We start from the raw sequence: 13,227 nt of genomic DNA on the forward strand, positions 1-13,227 counted from the left end.
AGAGTCTCAGAGCGGCTTACAGTCTCCTTTCCCTTCCCCTCCCCACCACAGACACCCTGTGAGGTGGGTGGGGCTGAGAGAGCTCTTTCGAGGACTGCCCTTGAGAGAACAGCTCTGAGAGAACTGTGACTGACCCAAGGTCGCCACCCTTCACTCAGAGTCTCAGAGCGGCTTACAGTCTCCTTTCCCTTCCCCTCCCCACCACAGACACCCTGTGAGGTGGGTGGGGCTGAGAGAGCTCTTTCGAGGACTGCCCTTGAGAGAACAGCTCTGAGAGAACTGTGACTGACCCAAGGTCGCCTAGCTGGCTGCATGTGGAGGAGTGGGGACTCAAACCCGGTTGTCCCAGATTAAAGGTTTCCCTTGCTCTAAAGCCAGTCGAATCCGACTCTAGAGGACGATGCTCATCTCAATTTCCAAGCTGAAGAGCCAGTGCTGTCCGAAGACTTCTCCGTGCTCATGTGGCCAGCATGACTAGACGCCGAGGCGCACGAAATGCTGTTACCTTCCCACCGAAGTGGTACCTATTTATCTACTTCGGACTAAAAGCATTACATCCCGTAAAGCTCACTGAGAGGAGGCGGGGCGGAGGCAAAGCGGCGCGCAGACATCCCAAAGCGCAGCTGCGAGATTTCGTCATTCGGCGACTCGCAAGGGCTGCTGGGATACATGAAGCTGTCACAGTCACCTCCCGGAGCCGCGGCAAACGTTCCAAAGAGCCGCATGCGGCTCCGGAGTCGCAGGTTGCAGACCTCTGATCTAGCGGATATAAACTGCTAGAAGCCTTGTAAATACCCATGTTGCTTATCAATATCTGTAAGCTGTCACTTTTTTATTAAAATTATTTATCAATTGGGGCACCTTTAAGACCAACAAAGTTTTATTCAAGGTATAAGCTTTCCTGTGCACACACCCTTCTTCAGATACAACGAAATTGAAATTACAAGTCCATACATATGTATAGGTAGAGGGTAAGCAGCAGATTAGCATACATTTCCATTCCATTGTATCTGAGGAAGTGTAGGTGCACACGAAAGCTCACACCTTGAATAAAACTTTGTTGGTCTTAAAGGTGCCGCTGGACTCGAACTTTATCTGTTAGGGGCAGGGCTATTTTTGGGCAGGAACGCACAGGAACGGAGTTTCGGCTGGCTCCTGAGTTGGCCACGCCCAGCAGGAACTCATTAGCATAATAGGCCACACCCCACAGGAGAAACTACTTACCTCATTAGGATTGGCTACATTAGGGGTGTGTGGCCTAACATGCAAAGGAGTTCCTGCTACAAAAAAAGGCCCTGGGTTTTGACAACAAACAAGGTAAACAGAATAACAAGCAAAAGGTGGGTGTGGCTGGATGACCACACTTCTGGTAAAATGGGGGTGCAGCCTAATGTGCTAATGAGCTGTGCAGTCAGGGGTGTGGCCTAATATGCTAATGAGTTCCTGCTGGGCTTTTTCTACAAAAAGAGCCCTGGTAGGGGTGTTTACTAAAAACCAACACAACCCCCCCCCGCCTTCTCCGAGATCAATCTGGGAGAGAGGAGACCCACTCAAGGCTTTGGCTGACAAAGTGTGCCACGTTTATTAAGAATTACCATTCTGATACAAGCTCATCTGAGTACTCAAGCTCCCCAAACAAGCTGGCATACTGAACAAGAATAAAAGTTCTTCCTTTATAGGATAAAACAGGCAAAAAGTCAGGGCTGGCTTTTTGGGGAAAGAAAGTTCAACGGTTCTGTTCTTAGACATAATTCACCATGCCCACTGTTTAGAGTACTTCCACATTCCTAAGAAGGACATAAAGAAAACAAACCTTATACACTTTTCTCCCTGCAATATAAGAATGGCACCAGCCCTTGATTGAGATGTCATTGTTTAGAGACCGGGAGATCAAAGAACAGACTTTGGGGAAGAGAGGAGGAGGAGGAGGAGGAGGAGGAGATTGGATTTATACCCCGCCCTTCACTTGGAGTCTCAGAGCGGCTTACAAACTCCTTTCCCTTCCCCTCCCCACAACAGACACCCTGTGAGGTAGGCGGGGCTGAGAGAGCTCCGACAGAAACGGCTCTTTTTCAAGGACAGCTGTGCCAGAGCTTGTGACTGACCCAAGGTCACACCAGCAGGTGCAAGCGGAGGAGTGGGGAATCAAATCCGGTTCTCCCAGATTAGAGTCCGCGCACTTAACCACGACACCAAACTGGCTCTCAAATAAGAGGAAGAACGTCCTAAAATATAGCAAATCAATCCACAAGATAACAGACCAATCTTCAGGCTCACTAATCAAAGTTATTGCAAAGATCTTAATTTTTTGCTGAAGTCTTAATGGAAAAATAAGATTCTTTAACACCATCTTAACCAGAAGGTGGCAATATACAGATATGCCACTTCCCTTGAATATCCCACGAAGAAGTCCCCTGGTGCTATTAGCCACAAGGTATAGGTAAAACACTCTGTCTGGGGCAGTGATGCTCTGTATTTTTGGTGCTGGGGGGGGGGGAAACAGTGGGAGGGCTTCTGGAGCCCTGGTCCCAATGGTGGACCTCCTGATGGCACCTGGGTTTTGGCCACTGTGTGACACAAACTGCTGGACTAGATGGGCCATTGGCCTGATCCAACATGGCTTCTCTTATGTTCTTATGTCTGGGGCAGTGATGCTCAATATTCTTGGTGCTTGGGGGGCAACAGCGGGAGGGCTTCTGATGGCACCTGGGTTTTGGCCACTGTGTGACACAAACAGTTGGACTGGATGGGCCATTGGCCTGATCCAACCAGGCTTCTCTTATGTTCTTATGTCTGGGGCAGTGATGCTCTGTCTTCTTGGTGCTTGGAGGGCAACATTGGGAGGGCTTCTGGGGTTCTGGCCCCACTGGTGGACCTCCTGATGGCACCTGGTATTTTTGGCCACTGTGTGACACAGAGTGTTGGACTGGATGGGCCATTGGCCTGGTCCAGCATGGCTTCTCTTATGTCTTTCAATTGTTCTCCACAACCTAAAGGACTAGAACGTTCAAAAAAGAAACTCCAGAAAGCCAAACTTCTCAAGATACTATGGAAAGCTATGGAAGTCAACACTGGGGCATGGTGTGTGGGTCTGAATATAATATTTCACAGACTAGGGGGGGGGATGGCTCGCTGCCCCATACAATCTGAATGTCATCAGAGAAGGAGGCAACAAAGGGAATGGCAGGAAGGAACCCAAGCAAAAGCAGGAAAACGCAGTCACAGGTAATTGAGGTTCTCTGAGGATAAGGTCCGAGGGTCATAGGATAAGTTGTACATACAGCCAATCGAGACAGGTGCCGCACGGCAACTTCACTCACCTCTTCCACGTGTCCGGCCAGCCCATAAGAATCCGCTGGTGGGAAGTGAGCCAGGACTCGAGAACCATCAATGCCTTCCCAGAAAAAGGTGTTGTGCTGCAGGAGAAGACGGCCATGGCTGAGCACGCAGAACTGCCAGGTGGGGAAGTCAGACCCTTGGTCTAGTCAGGTCAGGATTGTCTACTCTGACTGGCAGCGGCCTCTCCAGGGGCTCAAGTAGAGGATCTTTCCCGTCACCTCCTGCCTGGTCCTTTGAACTGGAGATGCCGGGGATTGAACCTGGGTCCTTCTGCATGCCAAGCAGGTGCTCTTCCACTGAGCCAGGGTCTCAGGTCAAGGTCTTTCCTATCACCTACTGCCTGGTCCTTTCAACTGGAGATGCTGGGGATTGAACCTGGGACCTTCTGCATGCCAAGCAGAGGCTCTACCACTGAGCCACGGTCTCAGGTCAAGGTCTTTCCCGTCACCTCCTGCCTGGTCCTTTGAACTGGAGATGCCGGGGATTGAACCTGGGTCCTTCTGCATGCCAAGCAGGTGCTCTACCACTGAGCCAGGTTCCCAGGTCAAGGTCTTTCCTACCACCTCCTGCCTGCTCCTTTTAACTGGAGATGCTGGGGATTGAACCTGGGTCCTTCTGCATGCCAAGCAGAGGCTCTACCACTGAGCCAGGGTCTCAGGTCAAGGTCTTTCCCATCACCTCCTGCCTGATCCTTTTACCTGGAGATGCCGGGGATTGAACCTGGGACCTTCTGCACGCCAAGCAGATGCTCTTCCACTTACACATCAAGGTCTTTCCTACCACCTACTGCCTGGTCCTTTTACCTGGAGATGCTGGGGATTGAACCTGGAACCTTCTGCATGCCAAGCAGATGCTCTACCGCTGAGCCAGGGGCTCAGATCATTACACATGAACACTCACAAAGCTGTCACTTTTGGGGAGGCAAACATAGCCACTGCATTCTAGCATGGAGAAGCAGTGGCTATGTTTGACTAGTGCCCGATGAGATTTTTGATGACTGTTTGAAATAGTACAAGACTCTTGATTTGTAAAATTGATTTTTCTACATCGTGGAAAGAAATAAGGACAACAAGATTGTGTCAAGAATACCTACTTCTGATGAAGTGACATTCAAGAAACGAAGAGAAGAATCCGGAGCCTTCGTTAGTTGGCTACCTGTTGCACTGTTTGCATTTATATATTGTTGTACTTTCTTGTTATATTTGCGTTTTCATCTATTTCACGTACATGTTTGCATATTCTATGAGATGTAGCGTTTCCCTGGCTTTTTTTTCATATGCTGCTTGAACGTATTTCGTTAAGCACCAACTTCTGCATTTTGAGTTAGAAAACCGTCTTGCCTCCCCAGAAGTCTTCAGATACGGGAAACAAATGCAACCCAATGCGATGTCTCCCTTAAAACTCTGGGGCACCGTCCTGAACAACACCGGCACCTCTTTAGCCCCCACCCCGCACCCCTCCAAAGAACTTCTGCTCACCGGGAAAGCATTCACGAGGTTCCAGCTGAGCTTCTGAGTCAGGAACCGGCGTATCCCACATCCGCGCATCAGCTGGGGGAACTGGGCCGAGTAGCCGAAAGTGTCCGGCAACCAGAACTGGCTCAGCAAAAGGAGAAGGAAGAAGAGGTCAGAGACAGCTGTGGAACGTGACGAAAGCCGGGCTATATCAGACTGGGGATCCGCTGGTTTGCAATGGTGACCATCCGCTGTTTGTGTCATACCTGCCCCTGCTGATGACCCTGATGAGGCACCTGCCAGTACCAGCCAGGAGCATGTGGAATTGACACCACAGGCTCCTGAGGAAAGTCCTGCAGCAGAGACTTATAGACAAAGGCTGGCTCCTGTGGCTGAAACCTCCCTATGTGATGAGGAGGATAGAGCCTCCCAGGAAACACCTGCACAGGATCAGGCTTTGCTGCAGCACAGAGATTCCTCGCCCGATTCACCACCAGCTGTGACCAGGCTCCGGAATCAACGGAGACAGGAGCTGAGAGATCGACGCCGGAATGCACGCATGCGTGGAAGACGATCTCTCAGCCCTGAGTATTGACTGGCGCTTGACCTCGCTCCCTGCCAGCTAATGAGGTAATTAGCCAGCACTGTATATCTTCAAGCCTGTTGCTGGAAGGAACTTGTGCTGGCAAATGTCTTTTGACAGGACCTACTCCGTGTATCTCTGCTTCAGAACTCTTGTCGTCTTGATCCTCGGCTTTTGACCCTCGGCTTCGTTGACCCTGCTATCGTCTCTGACTCCTCTGGCATCGTTTGGATTTATGGACATAGAACTCTGGTATGTCTGACCCTGGCTTTGGATTCTGATTTAAACCTGTTTGAACTTTGCTGCTTGTCTTACTCGGCTTGACTTCGGACTGCTCTTGGACTTTGCTTACTTGCATCACGCCCCCTGGCCCTGCCGTGACAGTTTGCAACAGTGAGCGTATAAATGCCGCTGCAGAAGCATACAAACAGGGCAGGAAGTAACACACTCTCCATTCTCTCGCACACATCCACAACGGAGGCTCGATGCCTCTCTGCATCCAGACCCGCCCAAGGTAGTTTCGATTAGTTCTGCCTCTATCTCTTAAGCTTCTCTATCTAGAATGTAGTTCCTAAATAAAAGGACAATTATTAGTCTCGAAACTGAAAAAGTGGCTCTGTGTAACTTGCAACTGTGCTAGCACGCTGACAACAAAGGTTTTCTACTGCATGTAGCCAAGGTGCACTCTGCTAAGTTGAGAAGGGATACTGGACTAACCAACCAGTTTTGGTGTGTGTGTTTCTTTAGACGTTTAGTGTGACTGCAGTAATGTAAGGAGAGTGATAGAAGGAGATAAGTGTGATGTGAATGGCTAATGACTGAGAGTGCGAGAGGAGAGATGTCTATGAGGTGATTCTGTGTTCTTGAAGAGACAAGTGTGGAGAGTTTTTTAAAAGTCTGTATGACAGAGGAAGCAGTTGGAGTTTAGTTTAGCCTGTGTGGCTACGAGAGAGAAAGTTCAGCCTGTGTGGCTATATGAGCAAGAGAGTTCAGCCTGTGTGGCTATATAACACAGAGAGAGAGAAGCCTGTCAGAGTTGAGTTTTGGTGTATAAGAGACTGCGTGTGACTCCAAGCTTTGTCAGTTATATTTTCTTTCTTCAATGTCAGTTCAAAAATACACAGAAACCTATTTTGTTCTTTGATAAATAAATTGTTATTTGTTTAAACTTATCCCAGAAATCAGAACAGTCCTTCCTCAGGGCCACATAGTCCTCTGAAGCGCCCAGACATTGGGTCCTTCTACCAAAAGAGAGAGATTTGGAATTTTTAATTCCTGGTGGCAGCAGAAATCTACTAAGTTCATGTACACAGAGAGCGTTTTAAAGGAGAAACGGTCTCCCCAATAAGCGAGGACGCCACACTCACGTTAGCCGTAAACCTCAGCAACAGAGGGGTGGGCCAGAACAGAAAATAAGCTGCTAGCACAGAGGCCGACTCAGGTGCAAGAACTGTGGGGACTGAAAACACAGCCACAAGTATGGACTGTATCAGCTTTGGAGAGCATTCCCAGGAGGAGGAGAGGGAAGAACGCAAATCAGCTCATTACCTCAGTGCAGAGCTTCCCGAATTCCTGATGCCGGGGATCCAACCTGGGGCCTTCTGCATGCCAAGCAGATGCTCTGCCACTGAGCCACAGTCCCACAGTACAGCTCTCCAGGGTCTCAGGCTGAGGTCTTTCCCATCAGAAGCCTGGTGGCTTTCCCATCAGAAGACTGGTGGCTTTTAGCTGGAGATGCCGGGGATCCAACCTGGGGCCTTCTGCATGCCAAGCAGATGCTCTGCCACTGAGCCACAGTCCCACAGTACAGCTCTCCAGGGTCTCAGGCTGAGGTCTTTCCCATCAGAAGCCTGGTGGCTTTCCCATCAGAAGACTGGTGGCTTTTAGCTGGAGATGCCGGGGATCCAACCTGGGGCCTTCTGCATGCCAAGCAGATGCTCTGCCACTGAGCCACAGTCCCACAGTACAGCTCTCCAGGGTCTCAGGCTGAGGTCTTTCCCATCACCTACTGCCTAGTGGCTTTTAGCTGGAAATGCCGGGGATCGAACCTGGGGCCTTCTGGATGTCAAGCAGATGCTAAACCACTGAGCCACGGCCCCTCTCTTGAGAGTCGTGAACACAAGAAGATGACTTATACTGAATCAGACTACCGGTCCATCAAGGCCAGTATTGCGTACTCAGACTGGAAGAGGCTCTCCAGGGTCTCAGGCTGAGGTCTTTCCCATCCCCTCCTGCCTGGTCGTTTTAACTGGAGATGCTGAGGACTGAACCTGGGACCTTCTGCATGCCAAGCAGAGGCTCTACCACTGAGCCACAGTCCCACAGTACAGCTCTCCAGGGCCTCAGGCTGAGGGCTTTCCCATCCCCTCCTGCCTGGTCGTTTTAACTGGAGATGCTGAGGACTGAACCTGGGACCTTCTGCATGCCAAGCAGAGGCTCTACCACTGAGCCACAGTCCCACAGTACAGCTCTCCAGGGCCTCAGGCTGAGGGCTTTCCCATCCCCTCCTGCCTGGTCGTTTTAACTGGAGATGCTGAGGACTGAACCTGGGACCTTCTGCATGTCAAGCAGATGCTAAACCACTGAGCCACGGCCCCTCTCTTGAGAGTCGTGAACACAAGAAGATGACTTATACTGAATCAGACTACCGGTCCATCAAGGCCAGTATTGCGTACTCAGACTGGAAGAGGCTCTCCAGGGTCTCAGGTAGAGGGTCTTCCTCATCCCCAACTGCCTAGTCCTTTTTTAACTGGAGATGCTGAGGACTGAACCTGGGACCTTCTGCATGTGAAGCATTGAGCCACAGCCCCCTCCCCTAAAGCCTATTGCTTCATCCTTTGTATTCACATAAACACTTAATAACATAAGAACATCAGAAGATCCCTGCTGGATCAGACCAGGGGTCCATCTAATCCAGCCTCCTGTCTCACACAGGGTCCAACCAGTTTCTCCGGAAGGCCAACAACAGGGCACAGAGGCCTTCCTAAGAACATCAAAAGAGCCCTGCTAGATCAGACCAGTGAGGGTCCACCTAGTCCAGCCTCCTGTCTCACACAGGGGCCAACCAGTTTCTTCGGAGGGCCAACAACAGGGCACAGAGGCGATGCTCAAATGTGTTGGATCTTTCCACTCCAAGACACTTCAGCACTGCCTTTCCCTGGTGGTCTGGGATGGGGGGCGGAGGAGAACATAAGAAGGAGAACCTTCATAAGAACATCAGAAGAGCCATGTTGGATCAGACCAGTGGTCCATCTAGTCCAGCATCCTGTCCCACACAGCGGCCAACCAGTTCCTCTGGAGGGCCAGCAACAGGGCACAGAGGCCGAGGCCTTCCACTGATGTTGCCTCCAGGCTCCGGGATTCAGAGGATTAGTGCCTCTGAACGTGGAGGTTCCCCTAATTCACCATGGCTAGAAGCCACCGATAGACCTCATCTCCATGAATCTATCTAACCCCCGCTGAAGGCTGTTTATTCCTGTGGCCGTCCCTATATCCTCTGCCAGCAAATTCCGCATTTTCATCACTCTCTGTGTAAAGCAGTATTTCCTCTCCTCCATCCCGTGGCCCCTCCACTACAATACATGAACACGTGAAACTGCCTAATACTGAATCAGACCGTCCAGGTCCATCCAGGTTTAGGATTGTCCACTCAAAGTGGCAGTAGCTTTCCAGGATCTCAGGCTGAGGTCTCCTATATCACCTATCACCTGACCTTACAGGGGTCACTGGGGGTGTGGAGGGGGAGGCAGGGCTATTTTGGGGGCAGGAACGCACAGGAACGGAGTTCCGGCTGGCTCCTGAGTCGGCCACGCCCAGCAGGAACTCATTAGCATAATAGACCACACCCAACAGCAGGAACTCATTAGGATTGGCTACATTAGGGGTGTGTGGCCTAACATGCAAAGGAGTCCCTGCTACAAAAAAAGCCCTGGGTTTTGACAACAGACAAGGTAAACAGAATAAAAAGCAAAAGGTCAGTGTGGCTGGATGTCCACACTTCTGGTAACATGGGGGTGCGGCCTAATAAGCTAATGAGCTGTGCTGTCGGGGGTGTGGCCTAATATGCTAATATGTTTCTGCTGTTGGGTGTGGCCTATTATGCTAACGAGTTCCTGCTGGTCTTTTTCTACAAAAAAAGCCCTGGGTGGAGGTATTTGCGAATTCCCTGCATTATGCAGGGGGTTGGCCTAGATGACCCTGGAGGTCCCTTCCAACTCTATGGCCGCGTTCAGACTCGCAGTTTGGCCCGACAGCCAAACGTTTCAGGAGCGTTTCCGGAGCGGATTAAAGGGGCGGGTTCACACAGCCACAGCTGTCCGGGGTCCCCCAGCCGTACTCAAGCCGTCTTGTGCCGCTTCCCTCCCGAGTTTTAAAAGTACCTGGTGGAAGTGGTAGCAAACTGTGTGGAGAGCGGGTTGATTCCGGTTCCCTGACGTGTGAACACAAGCGCCACTAAGAGGCGAACAACCCGCAGTCGTTGATAATAGGCGCTGGCTGTTTCCGCAGCACGCGCCCATGTGCCCATGCGCATAGGCGCATGCAGTGGAGCGCAGAAAGCCACTAACAGCCCGCCAGGAGCGGGCTGACAGTGCGAACGCCCCCTTGCGCTTCCTCCACAGTATTCCTCCCGCTTCATTCGCTGCAGTGTGAACGGGAATACCGCAAACAAGCCGTTCCCAGTCTGTTCCGGGTCTTCTTTGCCACGACTCCCTAGCGCTTCAAATTGCCAGTCTGAACTCGGCCTAAGATTCTCTGATTCTACTGTAGATGCCGGGGATTGAACCTGGGACCCTCTGCATGCCAAGCGGGTGCTCCACCACTGAGACCCAACCCCAGCTGGAAAATTAAGCACTGCAGCTAGGGATTAGCCTCAGTTCTGCTGCATTCCACACCAGCGATCAGAGGGAAGATCAATCCACGATGAAACACAACCCCTTCCTTTCAAAAGGAAAGAAAAGCTGTCCAGTGTTTTCCTTCACGACCAACAGGCTGCCCCTTCTCTGGAGCCCAAGTGCTATGGCCAGGGGTCATGTCCTGCAGGAGTGCACAGGAATGGAGCTCCGGCAGTAAAGAGCCCAGGGGGCGGGCACATGCAACAAGCCCCACCCCCTGCTCCCAGCAGCCCTCAGTCAGAGCAAGAACCAGCCAGGTCAGTTGCAGAGCTCTCCCCGGCCTTAAACAGTCCAGTGGCACCTTTAAGACCAAGTTTTATTCAGGTACAAGTTCTCCCTCCTCTGTGAGGACAGATCTGCACCCAAGTGCTATGGCTCCTGGGAAAGTGGGGCTGGGTCAAAGGGTTCTGTGTCCTTACCATTTCCACCCAGGTGCCCCCGACAGGGATGAAGCGTCCTTCTTTAGCAAAGTCTTGAATCTTTGTGTACAGACCGGGATAGTGGCTCTTCACCCATTCGAACTGCTGGGCCTGCAAAAGAGAGGGCAGGGGGCATCACTAAGAGCAAACAGCACGTTCTGTGACCTGAGCATGCATGAAAGGAACTGCAGCCAAGACACAAGATTCTTTACCATTTTTTAGAAACAGGGCTATTTTTGGGCTTCGGAGTTGGCCACACCCACTACAGCCAAAACCTCTGCGTGTGCTTGGCTACAGAGGGAAGGCCTGGAGAGCGACCCCTCCGCTGGTGACTCCGAGGCGGGCTGGCCGGGGGGGGGGCGTTTCCTTGTGCACGTGCCGGCTTGCCCAGGCAAGCCAAGGGAAGGGGTGGGTGTGGCCTAATATGCTAATGAGCGGCACTGTCGGGGGTGTGCCCTAATATGCTAATGAGTTTCTGCTGTTGGGTGTGGTCTATTATGCTAATGAGTCCCTGCTGGGCTTTTTCTACACAAAAAGCCCTGGTTAGGGTGAAAGACTACGAGTGGACCACCGTTTGTGCCAGAGCAGGGATTTCAACTCCGGTTCCCCAGACCCTATTCCTACGCTATAACTGCTGCACTACTCTCGCTCTCTGTGAGAGACGTCTTTCCATTTCTACGAGCCATACGGCAAAGGGAGACTGTCGAAACCCCTCTTAGCGAGAGAGCGCCAACTCTGAGCCAGAAAAAAGGGTCCTAGACCCACGTGGACCTTGACTGAGAGACGGGCCCACGTAAACATCGATGAGACCTGTGAGCAGACGAAAGTGAACTCCGGGTTCTTCTCCATCAGGCGTACGACAGTCACCCAGCTGCGCCCACATTTGCGGATTGTCTCCTCGTAAGGCCACAGCCAAGCTGCAAAGAGAACGGCAGGCAGAAGGCACGTCTGAGACGGACGCATGGTATATTGCCATTAAGAACATAAGAGAAGGCAATGTTGGTTCAGGCCAGTGGCCCATACAGTCCAACACTCTGTGTCACACAGTGGCCAAAAATACCAGGTGCCATGAGGAGGTCCACCAGTGGGGCCAGGACACTAGAAGCCCTCCCACTGTTGCCTCCCCCAAGCACCAGGAAGGAAGAGCATCCCTTGCCCCAGACATAAGAACATAAGAGACGCCAATGTTGGATCAGGCCAATGGCCCACCCAGTTCAACACTCTGTCACACAGTGGCCAAAAATACCAGGTGCCATCAGGAGGTCCACCCGTGGGGCCAGGACACTAGAAGCCCTCCCACTGTTGCCTCCCCCAGGCACCAGGAAGAAAGAGCATCCCTTGCCCCAGACATAAGAACATAAGAGACGCCAATGTTGGATCAGGCCAATGGCCCACCCAGTCCAACACTCTGTCACACAGTGGCCAAAAATACCAGGTGCCATCAGGAGGTCCACCAGTGGGGCCAGGACTCCAGAAGCCCCCCCCATTGTAATTCTAAGCTCCCCTCTCCCCACAGCAGACAGAGAGAGAGAGATAAGATTCTTGCTTGAGATCCAAATCAAATCGGGTTTCCGGGAAAAGGATAAGAAGAGGAGCTGAAGGAGAGTTGGGGGGGGGGTTATACCCCGCTTTTCTCTACCCTGAAGAGTCCCAAAGCGGTTCCCAATCTCATTCTCTTCCTCTCCCCACAACAGGCATGCTGTGAGGCAGGTGGGGCTGAGAGAGCTCTGAGAGAACTTGTGACTGACCCAAGGTCACCCAGCTGGCGTCATGTGGAGGAGGAGTGGGGAATCGAACCCGGTTCTCCAGATGAGAGGCTGCCGCTCTTAACCACTGCGCCACCCTGGCTCTCTACAAAAGATAAGCTGTTGGCGGAAGAGATCACTGTCTTGTTGGGCACACAATAGTGTGACCGATCTTTGGGCCGAAGGGCGCAATTCAGGAACCAGATTCCACACGCAGGAAACCTGCATTCCGAGATCAGCACAGTTTATTCACAAGTACACAAATATATCAGAAACTACGTTTATTCCCATGGGATCCTCATAGGAGTAGACGGAGTGAATTTGGGAACAACAGGAATGGTTCCCAAATTCAATCCATCTATTCCCTTCCCACTTCAGTGTCTACCAGCTCCTTGCCAAAATATTACAAAACATAACTCAGAAACAGAAGAACATAAGAACATAAGAGACGCCAATGCTGGATCAGGCCAAAGGCCCATCCAGTCCAACACTCTGTCACACAGTGGCCAAAAATACCAGGTGCCACCAGGAGGTCCACCAGTGGGGCCAGGACACTAGAAGCCCTCCCACAGTTGCCCCAACCCCAAGCACCAAGAATACAGAGCATCACTTGCCCCAGACTGAGATTTCCTATCTATCCCTTGTGGCTAATAGCCACTGATGGATCTCTGCTCCACATGCTTATCTAATTCCCTCTTGAAGCTGTCCATGCTTGTAGCCACCTCCTCCTCCTCTGATTCCATGTGTTAATCACTCTTTGGGTGAAGAAGTACTTCCTTTTATCTGTTCTAACCC

At 51.5% G+C, this 13,227-nt stretch overlaps 1 protein-coding gene across 1 annotated transcript in view; it reads right to left on the reverse strand.

Moving 5' to 3' along the window:
* The window catches only part of MAN2C1 (mannosidase, alpha, class 2C, member 1), a 50,531-nt gene that overhangs the window by 22,619 nt on the left and 14,685 nt on the right, over positions 1 to 13,227 (reverse strand). Inside the window, exons 7-10 of the mRNA XM_015409719.1 lie at positions 11,498 to 11,604; positions 10,688 to 10,798; positions 4,818 to 4,934; positions 3,321 to 3,416 (exon numbers count right to left, since the gene is read on the reverse strand). Coding sequence (XP_015265205.1) covers positions 3,321 to 3,416; positions 4,818 to 4,934; positions 10,688 to 10,798; positions 11,498 to 11,604 — 431 coding nt within the window. The remainder of the gene's footprint in view (positions 1 to 3,320; positions 3,417 to 4,817; positions 4,935 to 10,687; positions 10,799 to 11,497; positions 11,605 to 13,227) is intronic.

Source organism: Gekko japonicus, unplaced genomic scaffold (assembly GCF_001447785.1).
Source record: "Gekko japonicus isolate JY-2015 unplaced genomic scaffold, Gekko_japonicus_V1.1 scaffold3628, whole genome shotgun sequence".
Taxonomy (NCBI): Eukaryota; Metazoa; Chordata; class Lepidosauria; order Squamata; family Gekkonidae; genus Gekko; species Gekko japonicus.